Source organism: Passer montanus, unplaced genomic scaffold (assembly GCF_014805655.1).
Source record: "Passer montanus isolate IOZ18808 unplaced genomic scaffold, ASM1480565v1 scaffold32, whole genome shotgun sequence".
In the NCBI taxonomy this organism is placed as follows: domain Eukaryota; kingdom Metazoa; phylum Chordata; class Aves; order Passeriformes; family Passeridae; genus Passer; species Passer montanus.
This window is the reverse complement of record NW_024367930.1, coordinates 5,136,197-5,155,582: the sequence shown is the minus strand read 5'-3', so window position 1 is coordinate 5,155,582 and position 19,386 is coordinate 5,136,197. Positions and strand designations below refer to the sequence as shown.

The 19,386-nt window shown below is 38.2% G+C and overlaps 1 protein-coding gene across 1 annotated transcript in view; it reads right to left on the bottom strand.

The window, feature by feature from the left end:
• Nucleotides 1-19,386, bottom strand: part of CNTNAP2 (contactin associated protein 2) — a 1,016,974-nt gene that overhangs the window by 74,454 nt on the left and 923,134 nt on the right. The window contains exons 17-18 of the mRNA XM_039715193.1: nucleotides 14,592-14,810; nucleotides 11,830-12,066 (exon numbers count right to left, since the gene is read on the bottom strand). Coding sequence (XP_039571127.1) covers nucleotides 11,830-12,066; nucleotides 14,592-14,810 — 456 coding nt within the window. The remainder of the gene's footprint in view (nucleotides 1-11,829; nucleotides 12,067-14,591; nucleotides 14,811-19,386) is intronic.

Here is a 19,386-nt window from a genome sequence, read left to right as displayed (position 1 = left end):
CCATTTTAGCATTTTGAGTCTTCACACAATTTTAAGTAATGGATTTATCTCAAAACACATGTTGGAAGATACTAATTTTCAAAGCTTTACACAGACACAAAGCAAGCTGGGAGTGAGCCTGCAGAATTCATTCAGAGCAGCTGAGCAGAGAATAGGTAAGAGGATATATAAAATTATAAAATTATATTGATGATTCTTTCCAGAATTTTGCTAAATCTAATGCTGAAAAAGCTTTATGTTTTCTTGCTGTCATATAAAAATTCTCCAAACTCAAAAGATCACAGCTGCTGTCGCTAAATGGACATATAAAACACAGAGCCAAACTGTGGTCCTGAAGTGCTATAAATAATTTGATCATTCTGATGGATTTATAACTGCAATTTTATAGGGGAAAAGTTAAATCACCCCGAAAAGTTATGGGGGGAGGCAATTTCATTTAACAACTATATTTTGCAGTAGTCTCAACTTTAGTGCTCCTGGATTAAAAGTGAAGGGCTCTGTCATGAAAAAACTTCCCAAACTCATGATGCCCTCTGCCTCTAACAGTGTTGCAAGAAACAAGTGTTAGCACGCAAAAAATTTATCTGCTGCTAAAAGCAGTAGCTCCAAGTATTTGCAAGACGGGCCTTAAAACATCACTGTGACCACTAATTTATTCTTCAGCTCCTGCTTCTGGTTGGCAGAAGCTGCTTCTGGGGCAGGTGCCCTATCAATTACACCGGCAGAGCTGCCGGCCGTGCCGGGTCCTGCCGCTGCCACTGCTGGTGGGGACCGCAGCCCCCTGGAGGCTCCACACACGCACTCTGCACACTGATGCACAATTATGTTTGCCTCCAGCCTGTTTGCTGCTTGTCATGCCTTTCATTTTAGAAGTAATCTTTGGAATTGCCTGGCGCTATGGTTGCCCAGGGCCTCGCGCTCTGGGGATACTGGGACTTTCAGTCCTGACCTTAGCACTGCTCTGGGGCTGAAGTGGAAAGCGTGCGAAGCATTTTTTCCAGAGCTGTAAATGTTATAAATTGCTATGCTAAATGTTCATTACTACAAAGAAAGCTTTAAGTAAATGGTGCTCTCTGAAATGGTATTAAGATTATTCTGCAGTTTTGTGAGGTGAATTTGATCATCCTTGTGGGTCCCTTCCAACTCTCAATACTCTGTTCTGTGACTTTTTATTCCAAAAGGGTTTCACGATGGAGCAAAGAATATTCGGTATGTTTAACTTGATTTGTGCTGAGAAAATAATTTTCAATGTAGCTCTATTATTGCAGGCATACAGGGTATTGTAATAAACCTTGAAATTCTCCTCACATGCACATCACCTTTTTGAAAAGGCAGGATAAGAGGAAGGTTCACTTTGGCTTTGTGAGTGTATTGGGCCTTCAATAGGAATATACTGAATTGTCTCAAGTTCCAGCTCATCAAAGAGGCTGATGCACATGTTTATGCACTTTACTAAAAGAAGTTGAAATCCTTGCAGAAGGACTGCCAAGTGCTCAGTGACTCACAGGAGGAGGTTGCTTAAACTATTAGGATGTACCAAAAATAGCTAGAACATAATTTTCTCTATCACATACTCTATACAGGTATGTGATGACTTGGAAATGCTGAGGGCTGACCAAAGAAAAAGCTACCTACTTTTTAGGTCACAAGTAGTGACCCTGAGGTTTACACTTGAGGTCACAAGTGTAGCATCTTCCTGAAGTTGTCTCAGAAAAAGCATGGAAGTCCTTCATCCAGAAAACCATTCAAGCTCCCTGAATAAAGATGGTCAAATGCAGCCCAAACCCTGCTGCTGAAATGTGAATGAAGTTTCCATGCACAACTCTCTTTTCTTCTGTAAAATTTGAAATGCTATCTGAACAGATGACTCTTGGGACATCAGGCATAAGATGTAGTAAAGATTGCTCTGCAAACTGCCCTTTCAAAGCAGAGGCCTTAGGGAAATGAATGTGGTGGTAACAGATCTGTTTTCTTCAGAAAATAATACCTATTTTTATACCAACGTACAGTGTAGTCACTTTCTGTTGGCAGACTTCTCAAATATAAACACTTAGGGCTGGCTTTGTAGAGGAACCCAGAACAGGAATTGTAGATTGTTAAAAACAATTTTATCAAGCAAGGTGTGTGTCCTCACTGTGAATTGCACATATGTTACAAAATTGTCCAGCTTCAATTTGGAAAGGTGATCCAAAACTTCCGCAGAAAATGTACATGTACCCAGAAGTGACAATGTTATTTTGAAGGTCATGATTCTTTGGTCATCACCACAGTCTCCCTCTACCCACTCAGCTACTTTTATTTTTGTACCCTCTTATTCTGTCTGGGATCAGGAGTATTGAAAGACTGGAGGAAAAAGCCAAATAGCAACAAAAATCCCCATTTCTTCTACAAAACTTGCAAAGTCTCACTATTTTTCTGGGCCGGTGATGTAGACCTAAGAAAATGTAAGTAGTAATCTTATTCTCCTGTAGTGCTTTGTACAATAGTGAAATGTCAATGTTGCTTCTGTTCTTAGGCAGTGATAATGATCCTGTGAGCCATACAGACACATAGAGAACTTGTCTTCTTTCTCCACAACCTTTTTCTCACCTCTGAAAAACGCTGCCAACATGACATAGGTGTGGCTGAACACAACTTCAGTATGATTTTCTATCTGGGTGCATATATATAAGAGACACAGAGCTCAGCAGTCTTTACGGCAATTGAGTTTGCTCTATGCTGACAGTTGGGATGGAAATGTTAATAGGAATTGTCATGAATCAAGTACTAGATACTATGCCTAATAAATAAAGAAGCTGCAGATCTGTGGTGCTGACAAAAAAATCCCCGAACCAAAAACCAAACTGCCCCAATCTAAACACAGGACCTTTTCAAGAATGGCATTGTAAGAAGTGGAATCTCCCTTCTTTAGTGGGACAGCTCTCACTGACTCAAGCTGCCATCTCATAGTTTTCCAAGTAAATTGGATCTGATTTCTGCCACTTTTTACCTGGAGACCAAGGAGGAAGTAGTGCTGGTTATTTATTTAAAGGGTGTAACAGGGTATACCTGCCTTACAGCAGCTTGAGACAAAATCCTGGCAATTATGAATTCTGGCAAAGACATGAGAAATGGAGAAGGAAAAGACTCTCTCCTCTTTGTTTCCCAAAGCTGACTTCTTACAGCTGTCATCATGTCCCATCTGGGGTCCCTAAACACCTCCTTGGCCCTGCTCAGATTTGGTAAATTAGAATTATTAGTCTGTGATGTCGCTTGCCAATGCTCAGTGCTATGTCTTCCCTTCATGGAGTTCTGAGTGTGAAAAACAGTTTTTCAAAATCCTAAGCAAGGACAGTCACTGGAGATGTTCTAACACTTGGTGCATTTACAAAGATTCTTCAGATGGTTGAATAAACCCTCTTTCTTTTTACATGATTTCCTTTCTTTTTTTGATTTTACGTGTAGTTATGAATATTGAATATAGATTAACCAGAGCTTGCTTGTTCATCTCATGGCAAAAATTTGCTTGGGAGCACCTAAAATCACTGCTACTTCCAGACTGTGGTTACAAAGACTAAGACTTGTTTGCTGAGATACCTTCTGGCCATAGGATATCAGTAAAGGGTTAGAATCTCACAGTTGTTATCTGGGAGAGAATTTGAGGGCCCTGAAGGTGATAATGCTTACCATTCATCTGGTTAGCTTACTCAACATTTTATTCTATCTTTAGGCATATTTACTGTGCAATATCAGGATGTGGGAATTTAAAGCTATTGCTTTACATCCCTCATTTTCTGGCTGCTTTTACTCTAATAATCTGTCATGCATGTTGGAACTTTGCACCAAAGTATAGCAATTGCTTGTGGGCCTTAATAGAATACAAACGTAGTGAGGACTGGATTCTTCTATATGAGTGTATCAGTATTAAGTATAAAAAAGGCTTTCTTGAGCTATGAGAATCAGGGGATATACAAAATAACGTGCACCAGTGAAACTATGGGACCTGATCATAAATCCATGCAAAGATTCCCACTAACTTCAGTAGAACAGGATGAGTGCTACAGGAGATGGGTTTAGCCACCTGATTCATGACACTTTCAAGCCTCCCTAGTTGATGCCAACAGGTAGATTCTGCCAGGAAGAAGTCTGATATGCTAAACAAGGCTGAGCTCTGAATGTACTTTTGTACTAGCCCTGCAAAACAGGACTTTATTCCACCTTTCTATACCTGGACAGAAGTGTACATGCCACAGAGAGACTAAAAATGTCAGGAAAGTTGCAGTTGCAGTTCATTCTGTACTGATTTGAAAGTATGATAGATAGTTGATCTGATGTCTGGGACAACAGACTCGGAGTAAGGGAATGACAACAGGTGCCATGTATTTTCTGTTGAATCTAAATAACAAGCTAGCTCCATTTCTAGTGGGAATATCCCTAGTGGTTGAAAAGTAAAAACCCAATCACCAACTTTTTCCATGCTGCCATCAAATAAAATTGGATGGATGAAGAAAATGTGATGTCAAGTGTACAATAGAATGGATTTCACAATTTCCTGCCAGGGAGTCTATGGAGGTGCTTTTTAGGAACCTCAGAGATAAACTTGCATCCTTGCAAGAGCATTTGAGAAATATTAGGGACTGTCATTTGCTGATTTCACAGTGTTCAGAGCAACAACCTCGGTAGGTGAGACTGGCTTCAATTCCTTCCTGTACTACAGGTATCCACTTTAAATCTGAGCAGATCCTTCCTGCCCTCCTTTGTTTTCTCCATTACCATAACAAAAACATCTTCTCACATCACAGAGCTATTGTAAGCACAAATGCCCTATCATCTTGTGAGGTGCCAAAACTATTTAAGCAGCATGCAGATGTATAAATATTGCACATGGGTATCTGGTGTGAGAACTCAAACCTCTCAGCTGCCTTTGCACAGGCATGCAGCAGCCAGCAATGTTGCTGAGGCTGCTCTTCTTAACTTTTACAAAACATCTGCATTCAGTGAGCAATGACACTAAAGCAGGCCTATTTTAGTTGTCTGACCAAGAAAGTTAATCACATGTTCTGAGCCAGGACTACGTATTTTTTCTTTTTAGCTTACTACCCTGATTTATTTGTTTTCTTTGTATAAAATAAGGATTTTATGCTTTCTATAAGTAGTTTATTATGGATGAAAAGTGAGCAAGCACTAATATAGTCAGGTTAATAATCAGTTTATAACCAGGTTGATATCTCTTTAAGATATGTAAGTACTATTAGAAAGGTTTCTTTAAAAAGAAAAACATTGTTTTTTTCCAATGAAAGAATTGTTGCATTGAAGTGCAACTTTCAAAGCATTAGAACATAACTGTGAATGTTTATTTAGGCAATATTGACAGGACTAAAGAATGGAATAGCTTTAGAAAGTATATCTATTTTTTGTGAGAGGCTAAAACCTGAGTCCTGAAGTATGCAAGGTACAGGTAACAAAGCCTGACTGAAGCATTCAGACTTACCAGAGTGGGAACTTAACAATAACAACCTGAGGAAAACTTCTCATGTAAGTTTCAGCTAACAGATCACAATCATGTTGAAAACAGCAGAATTATTTGGGGTCTGGGAGGGAATGTTGCCTTGATTTTCTGGGTTCTGTGATTCTGAACTATGAAAATGAAGAAGTTAGTTACCTTAAAACACTCTAACAATCACCTTACCATTGATTTCATCAAAATAATGCAATGGTTTTGCCAAATAAAGGGAATTGAATGAGTCTAAGCAGGGCAGAATTTGGAGTTGCTCAAGTGTCAGTCTGAGAGTTGGTGCAGAGCTGCTGCCTCCTGATAGGTCTTGCATCCACTCAGCCTAGTAAAAAGCTGTTTTTTCTCTTTGGGACATAGAAGGGAGCAGGAAAAGATGGAAATCTGACTGTGACAATACTACTTGTAAGTGCTTTCAGGGTTCATACAAATATAAAAACAAACATGAAGGAGATAATTTTGGTCATTGTCTTAAGGATTGCAAGAATTCACACTGAGAACCTGAGCTTTACTCCAAAGGAGAAAAGATAAAAGACTATAGCATCTCCTTGCTGTTTGTTAATGCAAATTGAGTAACTGCAGAGAAACTGGAAAGCTTTGAATTTACCCTTCCAGCATACCTGAAGGCACATGAGTCATAGAACCAACTATTTAATTTTTTTAAAAAAATCTCTTTTTGGCCTCACTCCTGGTGGGTGTAATTTCTTCTCCTGGTGTTGTTCCACTGCATTTCAATACCAAAGGAGGAATGCTTTCTCCCTGGGGTATGTCCCACATCAGAATGCTTCCACATGCCTTGCATTTGACCTTTGCTTTTTATTTTTATTTCTATTTTTTGTTTAAAGAGAGGAAAGAGTTTGTTTTTTAGAAGAAGAATATTTAATTGTTCTCTCAGAAATGCTTTTATGATGATAGGACAGCTGTGGGAGAAAAATACCCCAGAATTTATGCTTAAACAAAGGACAGGGAAAGGTCAGAAAGCAGTCTGCAGGACGGCAGAAACACTTCAGCTATTCCTCAGAGCAATTTCTCTGAGCAATGAAAGAAGTAAAACCAATTGCATATGCCTCAAACATGAAGCAAAAATACAGTTAAAATAGATGTCAGACTGCATTTTCATACTTATTTTTGTCCTTGTAAAAAAATAGTGTAATTTCCAGACCACTACAACATCATTCACACTGTGGTGTGCTGCTAATAAGGCTGGAGACAATGCAATTTCTTGTCAGTCATCAGTCAGAGGCTCTCAGGACAGATTTCATCAGAGAAAGAATCCACAGCATACGAGCCCTGCTTTTATTGTGAAATGTGTTTATTACTCATGAACCATTGTATGGTGATTTCCTTATAGCAATGTTTTTTTTCCTTCAATTTTCCCATCTCCTCTGCTAGCACTTTCAGTGCTTAACCAACCCCAAGAAGTTCACTGCAGGCAAGTGATTTCAATATCAAAATGAAGCCTTTGGATAAGGAAACTTTCCTGTGGCAAAAGAAAATCAATGGGAAGGGAAGTCTGGGCTATACTGTAAGGGTTACATTGTGCCACCTTTCACTCCAGCTGAGTAGGATATTTTTTTTGGTAATATCTCATATTGGTTGGAATGGGATGTCAGGCACTACTGATTATCAAATCAACAGATCTATTTGGCCTGGAATATTTACTGAGAGGAGTGAAATAATGAAAGCAAAGCACTAACCATGATATTTTCTGGCAGCCAATGGGAATTCATAGTGAAGGTGACAAAAGAAAATATTCCTGTTTGCCTTGTATTAGACTTACCAGCATTAAAGCAACAAACAGCATACTGTGGTGCAGGTTATAAAGTGACAGAGCCATATTCAACTCTGTCATTATAAAGAAAAAAAAAATCATTGAAAACAGATCATACAGTATTTGAAAACATGTTCATAGATATTTCAGTGCTTTTACAGAGGGGAAAGTGTCAAAGCGTTAATGAAAAAATTGATTGAAATATAAGAATTACAATCTATTCATCAAAATAAGTTTAAATATAATTTAGGCATAATTTTATTTTACAGGAAAAAAAAAATCTAAATTTCCAAAATATTTCAAATTTTTATAGAATTAAAAAATATTTTTTTTAAACTAAAGCATACTTGGTTGTTTTGCCATTACTTATTTTGCAGTTGTTATGTATGTTTGCCCATTGTTTCTAGAAAATACATTCATTCTTGTCTCATAGCCCAAGACGACACAGTACAAGATTCCAGGAGCTGTTTTTAGAAAGAAAATGTAGGACTCCCTTCTTTCACAAGTCTAGGAAGCTTGACAACACACGTAAGTTGTTCCAGTGCTTTACTTGATTTAAAAGGCATAATGCAAGTTAAATTGACAATGTAAATGTAATGGGCTGTAAATGAATTCTTCCAAAGACCTCATTATCAGCATTGTTTGTTACAGAGATTTTACAATTATTTCAATCATAGGATGCCCCAGTTTGTTTTGTGTAATTTACCCTCTAGCTTTTTCCCCAGTATCCCATTGTTCTTTCTGTAGGGAAGCCTCATGAGCTCACACACTCACACTTGGGAACATTCTAGATGAGTACAACAGTCTTCAGCACTAACAGATAGGAAATTGGCAATTTAAACCACGTACATAAGATCTAAAGGATTTAGGGAGCCCTTTTTAGCCTGGAACAGATTTGATATTGAAAACAGAGATCTGATGTCAAGTTTAAATGGCACAACACCGTATGGGACAGACATCCCTGCTCTAAAAAGAGTACTTTTGCATGAGCACCAGCTCACAGAAAGTTTCACTGCATGCCCAAATTATCCCTGTCAGAGCTACAGGCCCTTGGCTGCACTGGGACACTGATAAGGAGAAGAGTATAACTTATATGATACTACTGTCATTGCTATGGAAGTGCTTACAGGCCACCCAAAACCAGGGCTTGCCTATGCTAGGTGCTCAATTATTCCAAATTATTATTATATTCATGGTATGTTTTTATTCTGCTAGCTCTACATCCAGGAAAAATTAGACACTTTAGCTTAGAGGTAGTTTTGGTGGAAGGTTGGGGCTTATCTATCCATAAGGAGTAGGATATTTTTTTTGGTAATATCTCATATTGGTTGGAATGGGATGTCAGGCACTACTGATTATCAAATCAACAGATCTATTTGGCCTGGAATATTTACTGAGAGGAGTGAAATAATGAAAGCAAAGCACTAACCATGATATTTTCTGGCAGCCAATGGGAATTCATAGTGAAGGTGACAAAAGAAAATATTCCTGTTTGCCTTGTATTAGACTTACCAGCATTAAAGCAACAAACAGCATACTGTGGTGCAGGTTATAAAGTGACAGAGCCATATTCAACTCTGTCATTATAAAGAAAAAAAAAATATTTGAAAACAGATCATACAGTATTTGAAAACATGTTCATAGATATTTCAGTGCTTTTACAGAGGGGAAAGTGTCAAAGCGTTAATGAAAAAATTGATTGAAATATAAGAATTACAATCTATTCATCAAAATAAGTTTAAATATAATTTAGGCATAATTTTATTTTACAGGAAAAAAAAAATCTAAATTTCCAAAATATTTCAAATTTTTATAGAATTAAAAAATATTTTTTTTAAACTAAAGCATACTTGGTTGTTTTGCCATTACTTATTTTGCAGTTGTTATGTATGTTTGCCCATTGTTTCTAGAAAATACATTCATTCTTGTCTCATAGCCCAAGACGACACAGTACAAGATTCCAGGAGCTGTTTTTAGAAAGAAAATGTAGGACTCCCTTCTTTCACAAGTCTAGGAAGCTTGACAACACACATAAGTTGTTCCAGTGCTTTACTTGATTTAAAAGGCATAATGCAAGTTAAATTGACAATGTAAATGTAATGGGCTGTAAATGAATTCTTCCAAAGACCTCATTATCAGCATTGTTTGTTACAGAGATTTTACAATTATTTCAATCATAGGATGCCCCAGTTTGTTTTGTGTAATTTACCCTCTAGCTTTTTCCCCAGTATCCCATTGTTCTTTCTGTAGGGAAGCCTCATGATCTCACACACAATAAATCACACTTGGTAACATTCTAGATGAGTACAACAGTCTTCAGCACTAACAGATAGGAAATTGGCAATTTAAACCACGTACATAAGATCTAAAGGATTTAGGGAGCCCTTTTTAGCCTGGAACAGATTTGATATTGAAAGCAGAGATCTGATGTCATGTTTAAATGGCACAACACCGTATGGGACAGACATCCCTGCTCTAAAAAGAGTACTTTTGCATGAGCACCAGTTCACAGAAAGTTTCACTGCATGCCCAAATTATCCCTGTCAGAGCTACAGGCCCTTGGCTGCACTGGGACACTGATAAGGAGAAGAGTATAACTTATATGATACTACTGTCATTGCTATGGAAGTGCTTACAGGCCACCCAAAACCAGGGCTTGCCTATGCTAGGTGCTCAATTATTCCAAATTATTATTATATTCATGGTATGTTTTTATTCTGCTAGCTCTACATCCAGGAAAAATTAGACACTTTAGCTTAGAGGTAGTTTTGGTGGAAGGTTGGGGCTTATCTATCCATAAGAGGAACAAACCCCTCATGAATAAAAGTCAGTGTGAGTTCTGGCAATATAGAAAAAGCTATGAAGTGAATTCAGTGAATACGGCATGGCAGTAATTATATTTTCTTTTATTTTCCTTTTTATTTTTCCTTTTTTTTTTGTGTCAACACATGATCTGTGAGAGATTGACCTAATTCTAGCCTGAACAGGTTTCCTCTACCATGTAACTGCATTAGTGAACAGAAATACTAAATATGCATTACCATTATTCATGACAAACCATTTGCTAAATTAACTGAAATTACTGTATTCACATTCTCAGGAGCTGCTGTATGTACAGTCCTGAACTGAATGGACATGTTTTATAATTTGCTTTTGAAGCAGCACAGTATGGTGAAAGCTGATGAAATTCCTGCATGCAAGCACAGTGGAAGCCATTACCTAGAGAAGCAGCTGCTTCCCTTCTGTTGCACTAGAAATACATCATATTTATTAGAATTTAAAAAATAATCATGCCAGAGATTCATCCATATCTGGTGATGTGAAAATTTCGTGATATGAAAACAATTCCTTGGCTTTTAGAAGAGGATGGTCCAACATGTGAGCAACATCAGCAGTGGACAAAGCTTTGCTGTGACAGAATGAAATGAAAGTGAGCAAACATGGGTAAAAATGAAATGGCTGAAATGCGTGGGGAGGAAATGCAGCCCACGACACAGCACAGACTGCCTACTTCTGTTATAAACATTATGCTTCCTAGAAGTGTGGCTATAAGAAGGCAGGGTATGGATATTTGCAAAATAATTACCAGAATTTGACTTGGGAAAAAACCCTGAGAAAAAGTTGAAAACCAGAACATCAAAAGCCAGGTGCTGTTCCCTACTGCCAAATTAACTTCATGAGGGGGCTCTGGTGCCTGGTGACCTAGACTGCCTGCAGGATTCCTGGTTCAGAGAGGAATATAAAAGCAGAGGATTGCCTTATGAGGCTACAGGTTTCTTTAACATCAGGGATGCTGATGAGAAGAGCCTTCACATTTTTATCTGAAACTTTGAGAAAACTTTAAAAATTATTAGGAAAAGTAGTGGATTAGACAGTCAACAAGAAAAAAGAAATTAGTACTTTTCTTCTCTATTTTTCTTGTTGGATCCTGCTTTTCCTTGCTCCTTGACTTTCTTTCTCATGCAGACCTGTGCATCCACAGTACATTGTTCTCTTATAATCATTGCTTTTGAAATTCCAGAACATATTTTAAACATTTCCAAAGGGCTGACATAAATGTGGGAGCTCTGTGCCTTCCCTTATACCAGCAGGTTCAGTCAAACCCAGTCTGCGGTACTAAAAGATCTGATCTACTTACGGATGGATAAAATTTTTAAGCCAAATGCTGGCTTCCCGATATATGAGCTATTCAACCCAAATGTCATACCTACATGTCTGAATGACTAGTTAGCTTTTCTTTAAATCCATGTTTTTCTTTAAAGAAGTTACCACGACATTGTGCTAGTTGGAATGGAATACCCTCTGTCAGACCTGCTCCTACTACAGGCATTCCTGATACATTTTGTTGTTGTGTTATTTGATTTAAATAGGCAACATGTAGAGGTGTGGTTTTAAATAATCACATTTAAATATACACATGGGTGTATAGTTTGAATTGTTAGCAAGAAGTATTGAACAGGATTTACTAGTTTATTTAATGAAGCTGAAGCATTGATTCTACTGTGGTTTTTTTCTCCCTCAGACAAATAGTTCCCTCCCACTCTGCCTCCTGCACCGAGGCATTTACCTTTTATGCAGAATGGCCCATCATAGGCAGTTTTGGAGCAGTCACAGGAGTAGCCATTGTATTTCTCCACGCATTTCCCCCCGTTGGCACAGTACATGCCATAGCTGGTGCAGTGGCCAGAGCAGCCAGGCTTCACCCCGGGCGTGACCTTGGCTCTCTCTTCCAGGTCCAGCGTCACTCCGTTCATCCTCAGGGAACGAATGCAGCCCAGGAAGCCTCGCTGGCCTCCTGCAGCACCTGAGAGGGAATGTTGAACTGTGAGACAACACTGAATGGGTTCCATTGCTGTTGCTTCACATTAAATATCCTGCTAAGCCTGTGGTAACGTTGTAATAAGGGCAAGGAATTGCCTTTTCCTAATGACAGCAGATCAGTGAAACCTAGCGCTTTGATATCATACCATTAGCAAGCATAAATAGTAGTTTTTTATCAATGCTTGCTTTATACTAATTAGACATTTGGGATTCTAGCCCTACACTGTAAGATTTCCTTTCATTTCAACTTCAATGTTTTTAGAGATAACAGTGGAAGAAATGGGCTTGGCTCAACTGCTAATGTGTAGCCTTTCTCTCCTAATGATTAATAATGGTGGGTGATAATAATAATGCCATAACATGCTATGCAGTGTTACATTTTTCAAAGCCACAATGGGCAAAGAAAAAAGGAGCCAAATCTCCATTCTCAGTTACAATAGGAAATATTCACATTGATTTCCAAGAAACATCACATATATTATTTACTTATCAGAGTCTAGACCGAAGGATGGAACACTGGAAAACTACATTTGACAATCTGGGTTGAGATGGCTTTTTATAGCAGCTAGTAAGAACTATCCTTTTTCATCCCGAGTAAACACTCACTGAAAAAATGTGATTTCATCTAGGAAAGGCTTATCTGAGGCTGGATTAGAAACAACAATCAAAAAAAGCCCAAACTAAAAAATGTGAGTAAATAACAACGAGTGCTGGCATCTTTTCTGCTCATCCCTCCTCTCTTTGACTACTGCAGTGCTGCAGGTGCCAGAGTCCCTGACGAGATGTGAATGCTCATCACCACTGAGCACAGAGGTTGATATTTACCTGAATGGGAAAGAGGATTAAATGCAAACCAGAGTGGGCTGCACCAAACCAAGCACCAGTAACTGGAGTAGGAGCAGGCAAGGCTTGGTCTCTGCTGAGTGCACATGGCAGAGGTGTTCTGGTGTGATTCCATTCTATGTACACTCATATATACTACAGTGATGAAAAACCACCTTTCCCCTGCCACTAACTGTCCTAGCCCCTAGGACACAAGGTCATCACCCCCCGGTCCCTCTTGCTCACCCAAAGAACAGATACTTATTCTACAGAAAATGGAAAAGGAGTCACTAAAACAATTCTTGTTCACCATTACTCTTCAGGGCCCTGATATTCAGGTATTCATTTTGGGCACTCCAACTCAAATCCATTCTAAGTCTGACTCCAGGTAAAGTTTAAAGCTGTTCTCTGATATGTTTGCTCCAATTACCAAGTTATATGAAATAGATGTAATTCAGAAAGAAAAAAATGGTAGAGACTATGACATTAGTTTTTTTGGCAATAAAGGTACTATGTATTTCAAAACATTGCTAGTGTTACAGTCAATTCAATACTAACAAATAAAATCATCATTATCAACAATTCTCAAAGAACTCAGGCTAGGAAAAATTTCCATCTTTTCCTGTTTACAGCAAAAGTTTTGGTATTTTTTAAAGGTTAAGTGTTCCTCTTTTAAAAAAACTTTATCTTCAGCTTATTTTGAAACTGCCATTTCTAGGACCACAGCAGCAAAGGAGAATCTGAGCTTGTAAATAACACCTGCACATGTGGTGACACATTATACACAGTTTGCAGTGACACTGGGCTGATTACTAAGGCAATGAAGGCTTTAAACATAATCTTAATTCATTTGAGTTGTTGAATGCTGACTGACATGGAGAAAAAATATAATTTTTTTCTCTTTTCACTTCCTTCTTCTCTTGTAACAGATATCTAGAGAGGTATGACAGTGCTTCTTTGCTCAACATTTCATGCAGTTCTGATTCCAGCTAATGGCACTTGGCATGTCAGCACTTTACAGCCCTGCGGCTCACAGTTGGAGAAATACAAGTGCTGCTGGAATAGCCTGCCCCAAATGTAGTGGAAACCAGTAGCTCCAGAAAGCAGCTGGACTAACTTGGTTCCAGGGAATGCATTTGTGTAACAGTGTGTGGTGCTTTCCTACATCAAATGAGTAAATAGCCCACGGGACTAAAGGGAGAAGACTGCAGTGAGAGCTGTGAATGCAAAACTATGGCCAATGATCAAATCTAAAGAGGCTGGAAGTGCTGCTGAGGCTAGGATGGGCACTGCAGGCACATGCAGTCCTGGCAAGAACTCTGCAGAAGTTTTCACTTCTGTGGTGAAAAAGTGTTTGTGTGTCTGGGAAGAGACTCAGCAAAAAAAGGAGTTTGGCACTGCAGTCTGCTGGAGGCACTATCAGCCAGGAGGTGCAGGTGGAGAGAGACAACAAGGACAAGTTTCTAATGCACAATATTTTTCTCTTAGTTGATCTTTGTATTTCTGTAATTATGGACACATTTGTCCTTTTTTTTTTTCTTTTTTTTTTTTCTTTTTCCCCCCCTCTTTGCTGTCCCACTCGAGGTGCACAGCTTTCCACATTCACTAACTGCTGCTGGCAAGACACGAGGCAAAGTATGTTCAGCACTCTGAGAGCAAAGCCCGGCTGCCTCCTCTGCACCTTACCAACATAGAGCTGGCTGTACAATTCCAGACGTGTGTGCCCTTCTGTTGGAGCTTTCCGGACCTCCAGGGGTAGCTGGTCCACCTGCAAGCTGGCCTGCTTGACATTCCTCTCGGCATTGACCCGGTGCCATTGGTCATCGTTGAGCGGGTTGGGAGATCTCACCACGATTTCCACCGGCCCATTCCCGACATCGAACGAGAAGGAGACCTCAGTAGCAGCTGAAATAGAAAGCAAGAGGTGTCCACAATCTGTTTGCAGTCTTGTTTGTAAACACGTTCACTTCCCAAAGAGTAAGGAGTCATATCAGATAGAAACGTGCTCTGCTAAGTCATCTTTCTGAATTTATAAGCACATTCAATTCCTTCTAACTTGAGTAGGAGTTTGACTTTTAGAAGAAGTCAAACTTCTTGACTTCATCAGCAGACCCTCAAACAATTGCATTAATCTTTGTACTCTGCAGCCTTCCAGTTTACATTTTTTAAAATTATTTTTTAAAGGAATAAGCTTTTTGATAAAGAAATGGTGGAGAAATCTAAATTTTTGTTTTGATTTTGAGGGGCAATTAATTCTTGCAATGAACTAATAATGCTGTGGCTAAGATCCATGTGACATTTTATGAAAAAGAAATGGATTTTTAGTAAGCTCTACAGTGCTCTGCTTATAGTGTATGATTAAAACCATGTTTAGAAATGTTATGATTTTCCATTAAGCACTACTAGTCACTCCTTCAGGTCATCCTTGGCAAATATATAATTGATAACTATTATTGAATGTTGAGTATGATTAATAAGATATAAATTATTTTAATAAAGTAGTATAATTATGAATTTCTTGAGATTTAGTTTATATATCTTTGTGCTGCAAATTCTATTCTGGTGGCAAAAGATCTGACGAAAGGGTTAAAAGAGAATGGATTATCAATTACAGCATTCACAAATGAGGATACTAGACAGAAGTAAAGACAACCCAGAGTTCAATTTAATTTGGTTTTCCTAAGCACAAAATAAAAAAGCCAGAGCTCCCTTTTAATTCCCTTCAAAGATCTTGGGTGCCCAATTAGGGTCTAAGTGTTCCAGTACAGCTGAGGTTTCTGCTTAGGTTGAATTGATAATACACTATTATAAAACTCTTATTCAGCAAGGCTATTAAATTGGGGTAAAAGCACCACTCCATGTTCATTATCACTAACAATGCTGATAAATAGTGCGAAATCTTTTTGTACATGACCTAATAGATTTTCACAAGGTTATATCAGATAGACTTGACAGCATTTTAAAGAAAATTCAGTGGATAGGAATAAAGTTTTTTACAGAAAATTTGCTTTCAACATAAATTTATTATATAATTGATTTTTTTTTCAAAATTGGCTACTTCTAAAAGAAAAAAAAATGAAAAGCTGTTGTTCTTTCTGTTCTCTATTCAATAAAATAATTTAATTTGTTGAATAAACTGCCTTTTATAAGCCATGGATTTAGTCTGTTTGTCCTTTTGCACTTTACAAGGCACAAAATCTGTATAAGCCAAAGCTTGCTGTTACAGAAATAAAGATATTTAGTTTTAATGTTATTATGTTTTGTAACTTCAGTGGTTCTGCCAATAAACCCAGGCAAAGTAGGAATTAGAGTAAAACCTCTCCAGTACTTAAATTGTATGTTGTATTCAAGTCTGTTTTCAAGCGTGTGTGTATAATTCTCCTTTAATTCTGCTTTGAAGAACTGCCTCAGATCTCTTCACTGTCAGGCTTGAATAGTTTCCCAAAAGCTGTCAGTCCACAGGACTGTAAAATAAGGACCTCTTAGCAGACGTTTCCTCTTATTCTGAGGCAGCTGATGACATTGTCAATATTGCTACTGTGTACTTTGACTATTATCTATCCAGAATTTTTGAAAACTGCCATAAGAATGCTTCTTTGCAAACATTTGGTCTTCTGGATAGAAGTATCCCTAAGTTTTCAAAGGAAAGTCTTTCTTCTTTTAAAAGGGAAAGTGAAGAAAATTGGCAAATAAAGATATTTCAAGTAGAAGCTCTGTCCCTGCATAATCTAACTTTATGCATGGCTTTAAACTAAAATTTGTATCACAGACTAAAATATATGTAATTAAATTTGTAGTTTTTGGAGAAAATCAGTCCATTTGAAATTAGTATCAATTATATAAATGTATATTATATTTTTATATAACATTTTTATATTTAATCTTATAGTTAGGGAAAGAATAGCTTTCCAGCAAAATCTTGTCATCATAGGCCATTGTCAGTACATGTATCTGCTGAGATGCTGAAAGTTAGAGAAGATAATACTACATCTATCGGCTTCCTGATCCTTCCTCAACCTACCTAAAAACATGATTCCCATACCAAAGGCAAGGAAATGTATTTTCTAGACTGATGGACTGAAAAAAACATGAAATATGTCAATGAAAAGAGCTTCACAGATGGCCAGAGGCTGCAAATAGAATGTCTCACATACAAGTTATGTTACTAGTTATGACTCTTCATTCTTAGCTCCATTTTCAGTCTATGGAATAAGTACTTTCCAACCAGGGACATCTCTGAGTAAGATGACAGGTCATAACACAAATGGATGAATATCTGACCACAGGCACATTAGTCAGAAAATGAAGACAAAAGAAATTTCATACCCCCAAAAAATGAGACAGGTAGCCTGGTGACAACTGACAGGCAGAAGGCTGAGGTACTCAACATTCTTTTTGTCTCAGTTTTTATTGGCAATTGCTCTTCCCACATCTCTTGAGACCCTGACTCTCAAGCCTCGGGCAATGAAGAGTCCAAGGTTGGGTTTGAGCACACTGTGTTGCCCCCACTCCTTCTGTTTCCTCTACGCTAGTTTTTCTGATGAGCAAAGTGTTGTTCTTTTGGTCAGCGAATAACTGCCCTGGCTGTGTCCCTTTCCAATGCCTTTGCTACCCTCAGTCTCTTGACTGGAATAGAGAGAAAGCTTTGGCACTGTGCAAGCACTACTAGCAATAGGCAAAACACCGGTGTGGTATCAAAGCTACTCTAAGCAAAAATTCAAAACACACCACCATATGAGCTGCTGAGGAAAATGCTAACTCCACCTCAGCCAGAGCCAGTACAGCATCCAATTTGTCCAGAAGTTCAGTGTAACTTCTTATACAAGAAGACTGGCAATTGTTTAGCTTTTTCCCTTCAGTATGTTGTACTTTTCACTCTGTCTACACAGACAATCCTCGTGTGATATAATCTCTTTTACTCAAATGCATCTTTGATTGATGTGACAGTGGTATTATTTTGTCAAACATTCGAGTAGGGTGATTCAAAAAATATCTAACAAATGTGTGCATATGTGAGTATTTATTCAGAATGACTGACCCAGCACAGGATTTTTTTCAAAAAAGATGTAGGAATTGAGCTGCAAAAAAATGACCAGAGGTTTGTACTGGTCACTTTTGAGGTAATGAAGTGAATTTTCCTAATAATAATTTTATTTTCTAGCCTACCAAATGCCATAAAACTAAAGCCAGTTTTTCTAAGAAATGAGAATAATAATCAGACTTTGAACAAATGTCTGAAGTTGCCTAATTATTAAAAAAACCAGTTAGTGTGGGTTTTAATTTATTCAGTTAGAACAGGATTTTGTGATGAAAATTTCATAAAATTGAACAAGAGTGAATTTTTTATGTACTCCTACTACATAAATTCACTCAATACACTGAGGTTTGTGGCTTAGTTTTACCCTTTCTGTGCCTTGCACAATTACATATAATTAAATCTGAGCACGTTTCTCTCATCGATTCAATTTTCTAAGGTCTCAGGATATTGTCAGCCATCTGTTCAGAACACAGAAGAGCAACTCTGGCAAACAAAATGCCCTTCTCACTCTTTGTTCTGTGTTGTTTTTACCTCTATTTGTGCTTCACCATTTCCTCATCTTAAATCTATGAGGCATTTGCCCATAAAAATGAAGGGGTACAACTGAACCATTGTGCAGGAAGACCTGGAGAGGGCTGGAAGAGTGGACTGACAAGAACCTGTGAAGTTCAACAAAGACAAATATAAGAAGGTCCACAAAGATGATCAAAGTACTTGAAAGCCTGTTGTAGGAAAGCCTGAGAAAACTGTGTTTAGCTTTGAGAAAGAAGGCTTGGGGGAGACTTTTTCACCATTGTTCTGGTATTTAAGGGATGGCTACAAAGAAGATGGAGAAATCCTTTTGATTGGAAGTCACATGGAAAAGATGAAGGGTAATGGGTACAGGTTACTCCTGGGGACACAAAAGATAGAAATTTTTCACGATGAGAACAATCAGCTACGGGGATAATGTTTCCAAGGAAGTGGTAGGTTCCTCTCCACTGGACACATTTAAGATTCAGGACAGGCTGTTAGGACATTTTGTCTAGACTGTCTTTCTTTTGAGAAAGGTTGGGCCACAGGATTCTTGAGACTCCTTCTAACCTGGCATGATTTGATCTGTAATTCCATGATTCTATGACTGCTTTGTCTGTAGGAGTCCATGGTTCTTGGGTCCTTCCTTTCAAGGCTTTCTAGTAGATATTAGTTAAACACAAGTTTAAGCAGGGTCAGCTGCAGGAGAAGCAGCACACAATTCTATGTCCTTTGCTACGCACAAGGTCAAGTTACATGAGCTGATAGACATTTCTGACATTCAAGATCTGTGACCAGCTAGATCTCCCATCTTCCTTGAACTCCTTGCGTTTCAAGGGGGTTTTTTTCCTTCTCCCCTGTTTTCTAGTTTCATCTTTGTAGATGATTTTCAGGCTAGGATCTCTAGTTATAATGGGGCTGCCAGCAAAG